At 39.5% G+C, this 17,766-nt stretch overlaps 1 protein-coding gene across 3 annotated transcripts in view; it reads right to left on the bottom strand.

Annotated features, from left to right (window-relative positions):
- The window catches only part of SLC41A2 (solute carrier family 41 member 2), a 67,998-nt gene that overhangs the window by 23,843 nt on the left and 26,389 nt on the right, over positions 1-17,766 (bottom strand). For all 3 annotated transcript variants that reach the window (XM_084880128.1, XM_084880126.1, XM_084880127.1), the window contains exons 4-7: positions 14,718-14,789; positions 13,431-13,575; positions 11,541-11,687; positions 1,726-1,873 (exon numbers count right to left, since the gene is read on the bottom strand). In XM_084880128.1, the coding sequence (XP_084736254.1) occupies positions 1,726-1,873; positions 11,541-11,687; positions 13,431-13,575; positions 14,718-14,789 (512 nt within the window). The remainder of the gene's footprint in view (positions 1-1,725; positions 1,874-11,540; positions 11,688-13,430; positions 13,576-14,717; positions 14,790-17,766) is intronic.

The raw sequence follows: 17,766 nt of genomic DNA on the forward strand, positions 1-17,766 counted from the left end.
TAAAAGGCCTGCCAGGGTCAATACAGGCAGGTTTTTCTGTTGAACTGAAGTCCTTCCCCCAGAAAGACATTATCTAACTTCTTGCCTGGAGCTATAAGCCTGACTGCCAGCAGGAGCTTCTGAATCTGGAGCCTCTCCCATGTAGTCTCTCTAGAGTGAAGTCTTGTCTTGTGCCAATGTGGGAGGGGCAGTTACCTAGGTGGTAGAACTAGAGAAGGGCTTTCAGGACCTAATTGCTTCTTACATACACTATTAACCAATCTTCACTTCAGCTTTCAGAGTACTCAAAGCCCGAATTCTCCACCGTCTGGGTTCCTGAGGCTCAGATCCCTGTGCTTCTACTAGGTGCTCCCCCTGCTGGTGGTTGGGTTTTAGCTTTTATTGTTCGGTTCACAACTATCCACTTGATTTCTATCTTAGGAATTTCTCACTTGCTGTCCTCTCTGTTTTCCTTCTTTTTGTAGTTTTATAGCTTTTTATCTTTTTATTGTCATATTGGTAGTTTCAGGAAGGAAGATAAACACTTCAATCTACTATGTTTAACAGGAAATTGATACTCATTTTCAGCTTACTCTTTTCACCAAGAATATAATGAACACCTTTCCCCGTCAAAGAATTATAACAATGCTATTTTTAATGGCTGACTGAGATTCCTTTTTGTGACTGCATCACACTTTATTTGATCAATATCTGACTGCTTGGCCTCTAAGGCATTCTCTCTTTCTTTCATTAAAAATTCCACGGTGATTAGGATCCTTGGAACTAAATCTGCTGCATATATCTTTAATTATATCCTTAAGTCCTGTCAGAGGCCTAGAAGTGGAAATAGTTGAATGGTATACACATTTCTAAGGGTTTCTGATACTTATCTGAGCAATTTACTATGAAAAACAAGTAATGTTCTTGTCAGGTTACAGCATATACACACAAAAACACACCCACACATACAAACACACACATACAAAGGCAAACACCACTAAACTTCACTTAGCAATCTGGTAAAGATTTGGTTGGAGAGAAGTTTAAAACTGGTAGCCAGCCGAAGCCAGTTTGGCTCAGTGGTAGAGCGTTGGTCTGTGGACTGAAAGGTCCCAGGTTCGATTCCTGTCAAGGGCATGTACATTGGTTGCGGGCACATCCCCGGTGTGGGGTGTGGAGGCAGTTGATCGATGTTTCTCTCTCATTGACGTTTCTAGCTCTCTATCTCTCTCCCTTCCTCTCTGCAAAAAATCAATAAAATATATTTAAATAAATAAATAAATAAATAAATAAAATAAAACTGGTAGCCAAATGAGGTTCTCTACATCTACTGATTTCTGTAATTGCTATCACATATACTGAGTGACCAGATTATTATGATCTCTGAACACATAATAATCTGGCCACTCAGTGTATATCATATATAATAAAAAGGCTAATATGCCAACCACCAATGTCCCCTCCCCCTTGGTCAGGCTGGCTGGACCCCACTCATACACGAATTCATGCACGGGGCCTCTAATATACACACACACACACACACCAAGTGGCCAGATTATTATGTGTTCAGAGATCATAATAATCTGGCCACTCAGTGTTTATCCATGATTACTTTGGGTAATAAAGAATTGAACCAATATGCATAATATAATTGACCCAAGAAATAAAAAAAGGCAATTGATTTGTTTTCATGTACATATAGATACAGGCATATGGATTGCGTACACACACACATTTAATACTAACCTACTTATAACCATAGCTGTTATGACAGGCTCCCAGCCCGAGTGGAGCACTGTCCTCGTGGCTGGATGTTTGGCTGCTACTATAATCCAGATAGGAGTTAGAGCCAAGAAAAAGACACCAACTAATGGAGAGATGTAGTAATAATTCTCTAAAATTGAAAAAGAGACAGCATTTCAGTATCTGTTCTAACCATGTAGCAAATATTAAAAATTTACCAGAAGATATGCTATAAAACATATTCACATTTATTTTCTACAAATTTCAAACAAATTTAAAACTATAGATAAAGTGCCCAGCCCGAGTGGCTCAATGATCGAGCATCCACCTATGAACTAGGAGGTCACTCTTCGATGCCCAGTCAGGGCACATGTTGGGTTGCTGGCTCAATCCCCAGTGTGGGGCATGCAGGAGGCAGCTGATCAATGGTTCTCTCTCTTCATTGATATTTCTCTCTCTCTCTCTCTCTCTCTCTCCCTCTACCTTCTTCTCTCTGAAATCAATAAAAATATATTTAAAATAAATAAAACTGTAGATAAGATAAAAATGTTAACTGAAAACTAATACATTAATTCAGCAAACATCTACTGAAATACCTATGTGTCCTATCAATAGTAGGATGGGAATAACAACAATAATAATAAAATAATAACAAAACAACAAGAGTAAAAAACCTATTTATTTGGCTCCCATTATTAACCAAGCATTGTGGGAAATGCTTTATATTCACCAACTCGTTTAATTGCCCTCACAAGTATGAGAACACTGTCATTCTTTTATTTTCTATTAAATGTATTGGGGTGACATTGGTCAACATAAACATACAGGTTTCAGTGTGGGTTTCTATGTTATAAGATATGTATGTCATTTCTAATTAATAACAAACTGAGGCTTTAGAGTTCATAGGATAGAAAACTGGGGGAAAGGAACTATCAGAGAAAGAGCCTGAGAACTGACTATCGAATCTTAGTGTGAACTCCACAAGACTAGGCCAAGAATAATTGGGGATTTGTCACTTAAGACCTACCCCCCTAGAGAGGTCTCGGCTCTTTGAACACCGAGAACATTCAGTAGACCCAAGAAGGGTTGTGTTTTCATAGCAAAGCTAGCCTTAGTGTCAGGTCTGCTGTAGATTCTCCCCAATCAAACTCAGGACCAAACCTTCCCCTAGCTGGTTTGGCTCAGTGGATAGAGCACCGGCCTGCAGACTAAAGGGTCCCCGGTTTGATTCTGGCCAAGGGCACATGCCCAGTTGCAGGCTCGATCCCCAGTGTGGGACGTGCAGGAGGCAGCCGATCAATGATTCTCTCTCATAATTGATGTTTCTATCTGTTTCTCCCTCTCTCTTCCTCTCTGAAATCAATAAATTAAAAAAAAAATTTTTTTTTTAAAGAACCAAGCCCTGTGAGGCTCAAGTTAATCCACAAATAACAGCCCACAAGAACAAAGTCCAATACTTGGCAAAGAAAAAAACAATCGAGCACGTAATAGTATTATATTCACAATGTCAAGCATCCAACCAAAGATTACTTTTAAGAGTCTGGGATAATATTCAGTAGCATTTACAAGCTTCATTAAATACACTGAGAAATCCTACTTAACATTAGACATTTCACCAGTCTCATAAAAGTATCCAAGTACTTATACTAATCTTTATAAGTCTATTAAATTAAATGTACTATTACAGTGAGTCTTAACTTTTCATAAATATTCACATACATACATATACAAATTTGGTAAGATTTTGATTTAAAAACCACAAGAATAGATCAAGTACTTAATTATGAATTTAAAAACCGAATTAGAAGACTGACATGTTACTCCAAAGGGCTAAGTAACAAGTGCACATACACTCACACACAAAAAAAATATGTACTGCCTCACTGGCATAAAACCATTAAAACCGTGAGTCAAATTATCAAATATTTTTTTTTAATATATTTTTATTGATTATTTACAGAGAGGAAGGGAGAGAGATAGAGAGCCAGAAACGTCGATGAGAGAGAAACATCGACCAGCTGCCTCCTGGGATGTGCCCGCAACCAATGTACATGCCCCTGACCAGAATCAAACCCGGGACCTTTCAGTCCGCAGACCGACGCTCTACCACTGAACCAAACCGGTTTCGGCTCAAATATTTTATATTTAAATCTTTCTAAGTTTAAAAACTGCCTGTCTCTTCTTGAAACAGTTACATCATTCCAGGACATTTTGGTTATATCACTTTAACTGATGGAGGTATTATTATTATCAGAGATTTCAGCCAGGGCATTCTGGATTCTTCTCAGTGACTCTAATACTTATTTTGTATAGGAGAGACTTCATAACTTAAAGACAATTGAGTTCATAGTCCCTGTAGCCTTAGATTTAAGTTAAATGTTACTAAATTTTCCTGACATCTCACAAAATTCTTCAACCCTATTCATATTCTTATCGTTAATTCAATTTTGTATTTCTTCATCTTCCTAACATATTTACAGAACTTCTCACCTATGACTAAAGAGATTTTAAAGTAGATAAAAACACAAACTCTTTTCTATCAGGTAGGAACAATTTACTACAGATATTAAAATACTATCCAAGCAAACTTTATTCTTGTGCTTTTATCTGATCTTCCATCACACCTTCAAAATAATTATACTCACAAAATTCATGTAAAGATTTTCTTCTATTTAAAGGACTTTGACTAATACTAAATAGTTTCATATTTTTCTCTCTGATTTTTAAAAAATTAAAAAAAAAACACACCTGTATTGAATGGATTCCCAGTTTTCCTTTTTACACCACTGGATAAGGATTTTTTAAAAATCCTAATTAGGAAGCTTTCTTACCTCCTAAAACAAGTAAGGTTGCCAACAATCTCTTTATAGGGTTAAACAGAAACTAAAAGCATTAAAATCCATTAAACACAACTGAAAAGAACTATTTTGCTAGGTCAGATCATCCTAGTATTTCATTTTCAGGTCAATAGAAGAGCACCATTCCAGGCTTTTAAGTTATTCTCAATATTAAATCTCTGGAAGGTCATCTGAAGTTGAAAAAAAAAAATCCACAAAAACACTCATCCCAACCCCTGAATCACTGTCCTGAACTTTCAAAGAGAAGAAAAAATTTCTCGGAATGAAACTAAAAATAATAAGTGCAGTTCCTCAAACACTTAACCAGAGTTATCATATGACCCAGCAATTCCACTCTTAAGTGGAATTGTCAAGAGAACTGAAAATATATGGTCATGCAAAAGTGTACAAGAATGTTCATAGCAGCATTATTCATAATAGCTAAAAAAGTAGAAGCAATCTAAATGGCCATCAGATGATGAATGTTAAGCAAAATGTGCTATATTCATACAATGGAATGATGTTAATCCATACAATGGGATATTACTCATACTGATTCATGTTACAACACAGATGAACCTTAAAAACATTCTACTTTGAAAAACAGCCAGACATTGAAGGTCACATATTGTATGATTCCATTTATTGAAATGTCTAAAATAGGCAAATCCACAGAGACAGAAAGTAGATTGCTAACGGTTGCCAGGGAATGGGGGGAGGGAACAATGGGGAGTGACTGCTAAAGGTGTCTTTTTGTGATAAAAATGTCCTGGAATTAGATGTTAGGATGCACCATCTGATGAATGTACAAAACCCCACCAAATTGCACACTTTTAAAAGGTGAACTGTATGGTATCTGAATTATTATCTCATTAAAAAAAAAAAATTCCAGCAATAGCCCTGGCCAGTGTGACTCAGCTGGTTGAGCACCAAAAGGTTGCTGGTTCAATACCTAGTCAGGGCACAGCCTGGATTATGGGCTGGATCTCAAGTAGTGAACATGCAGGAGGCAGTCGATCGATGTTTTACTCTCACATCAGTGTTTCGCTCTCCTCCTCCCTTCCCCTCTCTCTAAAAATCAATTTACAATAAAAAATAAATTGCCACTTTTTTTTTTAATTTCCAACAATATTTTAAAAAAGGAGGGGAGACTATATTCTTCAAAATTGTCAATGTCATAAAAGACAAATGTATATACATTTATACATATGTAATATTGAGAAAAAGAGAAAGCAAATGGGGTAAAATCTTAACATTAGTTGAATCAGGATATAGAATATATAGGTGCTTTTTTTCTATTCTTTTTATTTTTTGCAACAATTTTATATATTTGAAATTATCTCCAAATAAAAAATTTTTAACCCTTAAAAAAAAAAAAAAAAAGAGCCGGGACCGGTTTGGCTCAATGGATAGAGCGTCGGCTTGGGGACTGAAGGGTCCCGGGTTCGATTCCGGTCAAGGGCATGTACCTTGGTTGTGGGCATATCCCCAGTAGGGGGTGTGCAAGAGGCAGCTGATCGATGACTCTCTCTCATCGGTGTTTCTAACTCTCTATCTCTCTCCCTTCCTCTCTGTATAAAATCAATAAAATATTTTTTTTTTTAAAAAAAGAGAGAGAGAGTGGGAAAACCTAATAAAACTAACTAAAATGGTTTACTGTGAATGTGTTCTATTTCAATTTCCTAACAAACCTAACACACCCATTCCCATCAAATTAGATCATATATATATAATTGTATAGGATTCTCCTTCCTTTTCCTTGGGTAATTTCTAATCCAATTCTGATAGCTAGGGGAAAATTACAAATATAGAGAAAAGGAAGTACTAAAATATTCCCCTTTTTAGGATATACTGGTGTTTTATAGGTGTCACAAAATTGGAGAATTTTAGAAAACTTTCCAAAAACCATTAATGGCACAATCAGCAAGAGAGAAGGTAAAAGCCAACCACTGCCTGGCTAGCGTTGCTCCGTGGTTAGAGTGTCAGCCTGCACAGTGATGCGTCTCTCTTTCCCTCCATCTTCTCCTGACCCTCCTTTCCACTCTCTTTAAAAATAAATCAATGGGAAAAAATATCCTCACTCCTCCAGTAAGGATTTAAAAAAAAAAAAAAAAAAAAAAAAAGCCAACCATTATCCGATTCTAGAAATTTCCCCACTTTGCTTTCTCCTGCCTCCTTAATCTACCACCAAGGGATTTCATGTACCTTCCTTGTGTTTCTGTCCTTTGATTCTAAATGCATAAAAGGAACTCAGAATGCCACTCTCCAGAGCATCTTCTCAATCATTTACGATCTTGCTTCTGGGCATGTCCTCAAAAACTGGGCTTAGCACTAATTGGTTTGGCTCAGTGGATAGAACGTTGGCCTGTGGACTGAAGGGTCCTGGGTGCAGGAGGCAGCAGAAACTAAAAGCATTATGATTCTCTCTCATAATTGATGTTTCCAGCTCTCTCTCTCTCTCCTTTCCTCTCTGAAATCAATAAAAAAATATATTTAAGAAACCCTCTGAAGAACAGTGACAGGCACAATAAATTTAGATTCTACTCACAGCACCACACCAAGGCAGTGACATTCTAAAATGTCGTGTAAACAACCAGGTGGCATCCTTGCTAGTGTCCATAGGACTGAAGCAACAACTGAGGCTGATTGTTACTGCTCTTACAGCTTCAACCAAGCCATCTTTCTAAATTAACCTTGAAGAAGGAGAAGTCAACATTTTGCTTCTCGGAACTTGCTCAAAAAGAGAAAAGCGGATAATTTTCGAATTTAAAAAAAAATAACATGCAGAAAAGAATTACATAGCCAATGCAGTTATAAATAATTGAAAAAAGTTTTTAAAGTCACCTTAAAATTATGCAAGCAAGAGGGAAGAAAAAACAACAATCATTGTGAACAGATATTTAAGTTACTAGCCCAACTTTAGATCTTTTTAATAGCACTTAAAGATTACTACATGTTGAAAGATTACTATATGCATGAATAAATGCCTATTTTCACTTGAAATAGATCTTTTCTAGCAAACTGCAGCTCGCCCGAGCCACAAGCAGGTCTCTGGCCCCTTGAGTTTTTAACAAAGGCAGGCTTAGGAGTACCCTAATTAAGTTCATAACAATGTACCTACCTATATAGTTTAAGTTTAAAAAATTTGGCTCCCAAAAGAAATTTCAATCGTTGTACTGTTGATATTTGGCTCTGTTGACTATGAGTTTGCCGACCACTGGTCTATAGTGATACTAATCTCTAGAAACTCTCTGCTAAGGCAAGATACCCTACCAATATTCCCCTAATGTTAAGTCCTCATCAAAGGGATTGTTTTTTGTTATAATGTGCTACTGAACGTATACTGTGACAAAATCAGAGGGATATGTCAATCTTCTATTTTCCATGCTTCTACCACTTCCCGAATAGCCTCTCCTCACATTAATTCGGTAGCTTTCAAAAGGAATAAAGCATTTGGTGGAGTGCAATTTGCTTAGCAACCACTATGGGGTGCTACAAAATTAAAAACATTTATCCAGCCAGGACAGGTTTGGCTTAATGGATAGAGCGTCGCTTGGGGACTGAAGGGCCCCGGGTTCGATTCCGGTCAAGGGCATGTACCTTGGTTGCGGGCATAACCCCAGTAGGGGGGTTGTGCAAGAGGCAGCTGATCAATGACTCTCTCTCATTGATATTTCTAACTCTCTATCTCTCTCCCTTCCTCTCTGTACAAAAATCAATAAAATATATTAAAAAATAAAATATAAAAAAATAAAAAAATAAAAACATTTATCCTCAAGCTTATACCTTCATAATGAAAGGTGCTACATTTACACACAAAGCTAATGACTGCCCGAAGGTAAAGAATGTCTTACGAGAGAAGTATCGAAAAAGCAAAAGGGAAGTCAAAGGAGAAAAGGACTGGAAAATGCATGTTCTGTGTAGCCTCCTGGAGGGGAGGGGAATGATATAAGAAAGAGGAGGAAAAAACCACAGCTTGTATGTGAATCAGAAGATGGCTGCGTTTGGCTGGAGTCAAGGACACAAGAAAGGGAGGAGCAAGCCAAACCTTGAGAAGGTAAGTTTCTATGGGCTCCAGGAGGCCTAGTAAATGCCAGGCTACTACTTGAAATCTGTTCACTGGGCAAAGAAGACTTACACAGGGTGACTGCAAAGAATAAAGTCAATAGAAGTAAACCAAGCTCTTGGGCTTGTTTTGCCCCTGCCTGTCTCCCACCCCCACCCCCATGCCCCTCCCACACCGAAACTGGAAAGGTGAGAAGTGGGGTGGGGGACCTCTGTTCACTTCAGGAATCAGAAATCAGCAAACTGTATCAGAACTAAAAGAAAGGCAGCACGCTGAATGAATGTCCAGCGAGTCTTAGCACCGTGTATCAAAGCTAAGAGCACAGGAGGGGAGCTGTTCCGAGTCATTTCTGAATGTCCAGAATTCTAAGTGAGACCTTTCTCAATGCCCGGTTCTTTGAGAGCCGTACAATATATGGCCTCTATTTATGACCAAAACTTAAAGCTGCCATGAAACCCTCTTTTTATCTCTAAAGACCGCTAAGTGTTTAACAGAATTCAGAAATTAAACTTTGTTACCAAGAACTGGGCATCTCAGCAGGATGCACAGGGTCTTGGAACTTAAATGTGCAGAATACCATGCATTCCAGGCTTACAACTGCTATCTTAGGAGGCCCCCTAGTGCTCACAGTGCAGATACTTCAGAAGTTCAAACACCGACACTTCAGAAAACCCTTTATGAAATCAACTGTGGAGTCAATCAGTAGCTATGATTCTAGTACCAGTTCCACCCTGAGATGTGGGGGTTCCCACACCACCAAGCAATTCTCAGAAGTCAGCTGAGTGTCCTACCATTCAACTCAATACTGACACTATCTACATGAAGGTACTAGTATAACATCTCAGATTCCACAGGTTAAGGGTTCAGTCCTTCCTACAAACCTTCCCCTGTCCCCCTCTTCCCCCCCCCTCCCCCCCGCCCACATACACACATACACCTACAGGTGCCAGTTCAAGTCCAGGTTGTCACCTGTGTTTCTGGTCAAATGGCTATAAATCAAGGGTTTCCATGACCCCCTCTTTGGGTTTGATTAATCTGCTAGAGTGGTTCAGAGGAACATTTTACTTACTAGATTACCAGCTTATTATCCTATCTAATAAAAAAGTAATATGCAAATTGACCATCAGTCCAACACACAAGATGGCTGCCCCCATGTGGTCAAAGATGGCTGCTCCCATATGGACACAAGATGGCCACCAAAAGATGGCCAGCAGGGGAGGGCAGTTTTGGGCGATCAGGACAGCAGGAGAGGGTGCTTGGGAGGGACCAGGCCAGGCCAAGGGACCCCACCAGTGCACGAATCCGTGCACTAGGCCTCTAGTAAAAGAATAAAAAATAAATAAAAGGATATAACTCAGAAACAGCCAGATGGAAGAGATGCATAGGGCAGTGTATGGGGAAAGGGCCCATAGCTTCCATGCCCTCTCTGAATACAAAACTCTTCCCAAATCTCTGTGTTCACCAACCCCAAAGCTCTCTGAGCCCCAACCTTTTGGGGTTTTATGGAGGCCTCATTACATAATATCCTCATTACATGAGTGACTGAATCATCGGTGACTGGTGAGAGATCCCACCTCCAGCCTCTCTATCCTCCCCAGACATCAGAGATGGGACTGAAAGATCCATCCCTCTACTCTGGGTGGTTTCCCCAGCAACCAACCAGCCCCATCCTTAGGTGCCTTCCAAAAGTCACCCAGTAGTGATGAAAAGGGGCTGGTTATGAATAATGAGTCACCTGTTTCACTTTTCGGCTCTGAAGCAACTTCAGGCATTGAGGACGGGATATTATGACAAAATACTACAACAAAAGATGCTCCCATTGCTCTTATTACTCAGGAACCCCCAAGGGTTTGGGGAGACTGAGTCAGAAACGTATCAGAACACTGTAGGTTGACTCCTCACTTCTACCCATTTAGAAGAAAGGGCAGAGATCATAGAAAATGACAGACCTGTGTTCAATCTTCCTACCATTAGTGGATAAGATACGGTGAGTAGCCTGATTATTATGATCTCTGAATGCATAATAATCTAGCCACTCAGTGTATAGCCTATATAATAAAAGGCTAATATGCAAATTGTCCCCTCGACCAGGAGTTCTACCAGCAGGCAGCCCGGCCAACCGCCTGTGTCCCCTCCCCCTGGCCAGGCTGGCTGGACCCTACCCATGCACCAGGGGTCCTCAAACTTTTTAAAGTGGGGGCCAGATCACGGTCCCTCAGAGAGCTGGAGGGCCGGACTATATGAACTACTAATTCCTACTGTAACACCTCGGCTGCGCTCACTGCCCAAAAAACCTGGCGGGCAGGATCAGACTCCTCTGCGGGCCGCATGTGGCCCGCGGGCCGTAGTTTGAAGACCCCTGCCGAATTCAGGCACCGGGCCTCAAAGATCATAATAATCTGGCCACTCAGTATATATAACCTGTATGAGCCTCAATTTTCCCATCTGAAATTAAAGATAATAATATAGAGTTTTTAACTATTCTATCAATATAAGAAAACAAGAAAAGATATATGAGCCGAAACCGGTTTGGCTCAGTGGATAGAGCTTCGGCCTGCAGACTGAAAGGTCCCAGGTTCAAATCTGGTCAAGGGCATATACCTTGGTTGCATACACATCCCCAGTAGGGGGTGTGCAAGAAACAACTGATCGATGATTCTCTCTCATTGATGTTTCTAATTCTCTATCCCTCTCTCTTCCTCTCTGTAAAAAATCAATAAAATATTTTTTTTTTTAAAGAAAAGATATGAGACCCACAACACATAGTACATGTACAACAAATAGCAGTTATTGTCCTAATCAGTCTCAACCACACTTCTAACATGGATGAAGGCCATCACAGATTCATGGCATTGCTATAACAATATTTATTTAAAGATATTCGGATTAACACATTATATTTAGTTTCAACTTACCAAGACAGGAGTACAAACCCTGGCTTATCCAAGCCAATATGGCAAGCGTTATAAGGTCACCAAAACTAGCAGCGATGGGTGTGGCAACATTATCAGGATTTATACCAGTCTTCTTTGAGCCAACGATAACCCCAACCATGATTATTCCTGGAAGAAAGAACATTCATTACTTTTCTGCTATGATTTCGAAAACAATCAATTGCCCTACATACAAAATACACAGGTTAGACAAACAGCCTGTGAATTTCAGTTAGACTGCTTAAACAAGTGACTAACACAAACAAAACATTTGCTAGTGCTCTGGCAAAATGCCTTTCAAGGAATTCCAAGTGGGGAATCATGGAAGATTCGAGGTCAGTGTTGCATTTAGACACCTGAAAACCTCCTGTCAAATAAAGTTAAAGCTAAAGTTTCAAATGTAGTAACTTGTATGTCGTAGATGCAATGTATTTGTGTGTATCAAATGCACACATTTTATTTTAACCCTCAAATAATGCATGAAAATATCAAAGAGAGGTAAGTCATATTTATATGCATAGCAACTGGGGAAGAAAAACAATAAAACCAGATTTGTTTACATAGTGGTAGCCAGAAATACTTGCTTCCTTTTATTATTTAAAGGTACTGAAATGTTAAGAGGAAGGAAGTAATTCAATTTTTAACATGAGGCCAGAAGCTGTCTTTTTTATAGAATACTCTCGCAATCCACAGTTTGTGTCTAGGAGCCTATAGCTAAAGAACAGAAGCTGAAAATGTTACTATGTACTTACATTTTTAAGTCCTTATCTTCCTGAATCATAGAAATGGGAGAAAAATGGTAACGTTTATATCCACACCTAATTGTATAGATTTTCTCATGCCAACATACTCATTCAAAGGATGCAGTGGAGACAATTTAAGATTAGTTTACTTATGTGCCCTAGTAGGAGGGCAGAAATGGGGAAAGAGAGATAGAAACATCAATGAGAAAAACATTGAACAACTGCCTCTTGCACGCCTCTCACTAGGCATTGAGCCCACAACCCAGGCACATGCGCTGACCAGGAATCAAACCAGTGACTTCCTGGTGTATGGGATACCATGCTCAGTGAACTGAGCCCCACCGGCTGGGCAAGAAGTCAAGTCTTAATTATAATTAAATTCTCTAAGTTCTGAGAAAGAACCTAGCCAAAAAGTTAGCTTCATGATATGATCACCTAGCAAGAGAATCTTCTTTTGAACTTTGCTGGTGATGTAAGGGTGAAAAGATGATGTTTATAAAATAAAAAGAACCAAGTCTTTGCGATTATGAGTCCATAAATAATCTAGTTATCCGGTGTGAAGTTCCTATTAATTAATAAACACTTTTAAAACGATATCCCAACTGAAAATTTCTAATGTAGTTAGTTTTTTACAACTTCTGGCTCTCTCAATTTCAATAGGCAACCATCTGCTATGTTAAGCTTACGGTTATATTTGTATTGCCACAGAGACAGTGCAGAGTTTTCTTTGAAATCTGAAACTTGAAAAAATTTCAACAGAGAGACTGCTTTTGGAACTAAGGATTCTTGGAATCCTTGTTACTCAACAGACAAGCCAGTAAAATCCTCAGCATGATTTTCCAGAAAGGAGTTTCTCAATTAGCTTAACAGAAACAAAGGAGTAACTCAGCTACTCTCCTGATCTTGTTTGGGAACTGTACCAGAGTACCTAAGGCCAGAGACAACTCTAAAAGCCTGTTCTGCACTCAGGATTACAGATAATAAATATAAAAAATAAGATATTTTTTAAGTTTGTAGACAACTCTTCGATATTTTTTTTTATTTTTTATTATGAACATTTAAAAAAGTAGCCATGCTATTGGGAAGTGAAAGTAAAAGACTATGAGTAGGCACTTGTGAGTGTTCTTACCCTGCAGGAGAGAGGCGATGAAGGCAGTTGCTACGCTGCTGGAGCACAACACTAAGGAGTGATCAAGGTAGTATTTCCCCTCCGGAATCCAGCCCAATATAACCGCCGCCACGGCTGCTAGAAAACCGACCACTGTGGCTTGAACCTGAAAATTTTTTTTCATAAAATTCAGTGGAATTATTCATTTTGCAAACACACCTATAAGCCTGATTACATAAATGTGCATAGGAGGAGTCTGAGGAAAGTACTGCTACTAGTAATTGAGCTGCCTTTTAGAGAAGCTACTATATTTTAATTTTAGTATTCTCTAAGGGGGTAGGTTCTCAAGCTGCCCAGGTATGGGACAGGGTCCAGGGATCTGTTTTTAATAAGCATCTCAAGTGACTTTTATGATGGGATCCACAGATTGTCTAAGAAAATACCGACCTTAGGGCTGAAGAGTACACCACCCACAGAAGGGAAGTCTGATGCCAGAGGCAGTGTTGGCAAGAGACTGGATTTTACAATCCAAAGATAAGAGTTTGACCACTGGCTACACCATTTACTTAATCTTGTGGCAAATTATTCAAATTCACTTATTCAACAACTATTAATTTAGTGTCTATTATGTACCAGGCACTATGCTTGGTGTTGGGCTATAACAGTGGTCAAAGCAAGTTTATTCCCTGCCCTTAAAGAGCTTTGGTTGGTGGACATTAAACAAGAACCTTACATGTAACCACAATCATGATTAATGCTATACAAACTTTAGTTCCTGCCCGGTCAGTGTGGCTCAGTGGTTGAGTGTCAATCTACAAACCAGGAGCTCACAGTATGATTCCCGGTCAGGGGGTTGTGGGCTCAATCCCCAGTATGGGGCATGCAGGAGGCAGCCAATCGATGATTCTCTCTCCTCATTAATGTTTCAATATCCCTCTCCTTCTCCCTTTCTCTCTGAAATCAATAAAAATAGCATTTTTTTTAAATGTGTATATTTTGGGGGAACATCCTATATTTGTACAAATATTAACTCAAAATCTGGCTCGCTAATACACTTATGACAGAAAATATTTTGTATACTTGTATTATATATTTTTCATATTTAGAAGTATACAATTTCTAGAGAAAGAAAATTTTTTAAATCATTGATATGCATTTATTCTATCCCTTTTTCGCAGTACTCAATTATCACTTGGGGTCCCCTGAACTAATTAAATGGTAGACTTAACTAAAATTTATTTCATTCTTACAGCTAATAACCAAGACCTGTAAACCTAAGGTCTATAAATAAATATGTGCATCACTTACCTGTTTTAAAGCCAAGTTGCCAATTATTAGGTTCCACTTTTCAATGGGTGAATCCATCTTCCCAACGTTTACCTGTTAAGGTAGATATTTTCATATATCACTGAATAAACTATATGCTCTCTATTTTACTTAAACAACAACTTCTGGCTCCTTTAACAAGTGCACATTAAAACTACCTTGGAAAACCGTAAAAGTTTTTAAAGATTTTTTTTTGCACATAGTTGAAAAGGCTGATTTTCAAACAGAGCTTGTTTTAAACTTAACAAATAATTACTCTTCCCTCGGAGTACAATTAGGAATCAGCTGCAGCAGTCTCAATTACACAACAGGCACTAGGTTCAGGTTGTGGCGGGTGGGGCGTGAGAGAAAGGGAAGCGGGATTCATTGCAGCTGGAGAGGCGAGCACGAAGTGATTGGCAATGTTAGCAAACTGATAAGAGATATCGGTAAAAGGGAATGGCTGGGGTAAGAGAAAGTCATGAGTTTGGTTGTAAATGTATGAGTGGCGCAGACACTTGAAAAGTCAGCTCTGGAGGTCAGGAAAGCGACTGGAGATACAGCTGAGCCATGTGCTGGCAGTGTTGGATTGCACGAAATTACTGACAGATCACGTAGAACAGAGTCCTAAAACCTTCAGAAAGTCTCAAATCAAGAGGATGAGCAAAGAAAGAGAGACCAAAAAAGTAGACTGAGAAGCAGCAAAGAGAGAGGTGGGAGAATGAGGAGAGTGTGGGGTCTCACAGTTGAGGAAATAAAAATTTCATGTAGGGAATTGCCAGTGAAGAGTCCATAGGAGGTGAGACTTTGGGGATTCTGCTATCAGGAAGTCATTAATCTGGGACGTGAGGGTGACCTGGCTGAGACATCTGTCACCCCACTGATTGCCAGGGTTGATTCAGCTCATCTGGCTGGCTAAGCGGGTGTCCCCTCCCTCCATCACCAATCCATATGCTGCCTCCAGAAGCTACACAGTCAGTCAAAGAGGATGACCTTCCCTCAAGAGGAGAGGCCTTGTCTTCAGTCAAGCGTATTCCAGTAGCTGCCCTCCCCTGCTAGACCCTCCAAACAAGGTCTCAGGAAGTCACTGACCTGGAGTTGCTCTAACGGTGGACAGAGTATCAAAATGACTATAACGGACAATGACTCTCCAGCATTCCATAAGAATCGTAGCTCTCTGCCTAGCAAACGAGACCATTCTTTAAGCAAGTCAAACACTATAAACTAGGTGAATGTAACATGTTAACAAAGCTTGATGCCACAAGTGACTGGTTTTCCATTTACGAATACATTTACTTTACTCCTCTCAAATCCAGAAAAAAATTTCAAGTGGCTACTCCTGGTCTTTTAGCGAACTCATCAGCCAATTCTGTCAACTCTCTCTCTGAAAATGAGTTCTGGATTCCAACAGGTCTCACTACACCAGCTGTTACCACCCTAATCAAAGCCAACGTTATCTCCATTTGTCTGGCTGCATCATCAGTCCTTGGCCCCCTGTAGTCCTGACTCAACACAACAGTCCAAATATTCTGTTAAAAATATCTGTCAGATCACATCATGCCTCTGTTCAAAACCTTCTTGCGTCCCATTTCACACAAGAACCAAAGTCCTTGCAGCGACTGGTAAGGTAATCTCATCCCCTGTGACTTATTCCCTGGCTCATTGGTCCCAGCCCTCCTGGCCTCTGTGCTGTTCAGCCAACATAGTAGTTCTCAGATTTTGGATGTGCCTCAGAATCACCTAGAAAACCTGTTAAAATACAGACTGCTGAACCAAACACCCACAATTTCTGATACAGCAGCTTTGGAGTGAGGCCAAGAATTTGCATTTCTAACAATTAGCAGACACTGTTCAGAAGGCCACACTTTGATAACCATTGGTCTAACATATCAACAACAGTCCTGCCTTTGACCTTTGGCACTGCCTGGAACAGCTCTATCTCAAAGAGCTCAAGAAATGAGCGTCAACCAATGAGTACGAGGAAAAAGTGGTGGCTCATGGCAACAAGCTAAGAAATCACAGATTGTGCATCAAGTCTATGGTGTCTTCATTGCTTAAGAGAACTGAATAATTCCTTCAGTTGATGACTCAGATGTCTTATGATCAGTGACACGATCCTTGACCGATGAAAGGCAGCCATGTCACCCTGCCTCCCCAAAGAAAGGCCCAACGAGATCAGTGAAGGCTACGATGGATACACGGAGCTTCTAATCAGCTTTGGCGTTCTCTCTTAAATATGAACACACAAACAGGCATGACCAGACATTTGAGGAAAATATCTAATAGAAAATACAGATGCCAAAACAACTGAAGTTCAAATTAAAAAATAAATATTAAATTCACCTCAACCGGTGTGGCTCATGCAGGAAGCAGCTGGTCAATCATGGATGTTTTTATCTCTCCCCCTCTCATCATTGAGGTTTCTATCTCTCCATCTCCCTTCCTCCCTTTGAAATCAATAAAAACATTAAAAAAGCCGAAACCGGTTTGGCTCAGTGGATAAAGCGTTGGCCTGCGGGCTGAAAGGTCCCGGGTTCGATTCTGGTCAAGGGCATGTACCTTGGTTGTGGGCACATCCCCAGGAGGGGGCGTGCAGGAGGCAGCTGATCGATGATTCTAACTCTCTATCCCTCTCTCTTCCTCTCTGTAAAAAATCAATAAAAATATATTTTTCTTAAAAAAATTTTAAAAAAAAGAGTGAACTCACCTTTACTCAGTTTTAATAGTAACGTGATCAAATTAAACAACATTTAACTTGCAGCATATTTCTTCTTTAATCATAGTCCCTACACAATGGCCTTTTTCAAAACTAATGTTTAATTTATTATTTGAATCTAAATGAATGCTGGAAATGCTTGAGAATGTTGCTTTTAGAAATATTTTCTTTTGAGGTAAGCTAGCCAAAATTTCCACTTTTCTGCAAAGTTACCAAGTTGCATAATGCTTGTATGCTTAACTATATTTATCAGAACAAAGTTCATTTTCCAACACAATGAAACGAAAGCCACCTTTCAACTCTAGCCCAATAACCTTCTTTTCCCTTAAAGGTTGC

The sequence above is a fragment of the Pipistrellus hanaki genome (genome assembly GCF_964339955.1).
Source record: "Pipistrellus hanaki genome assembly, chromosome: 3".
NCBI lineage: Eukaryota > Metazoa > Chordata > Mammalia > Chiroptera > Vespertilionidae > Pipistrellus > Pipistrellus hanaki.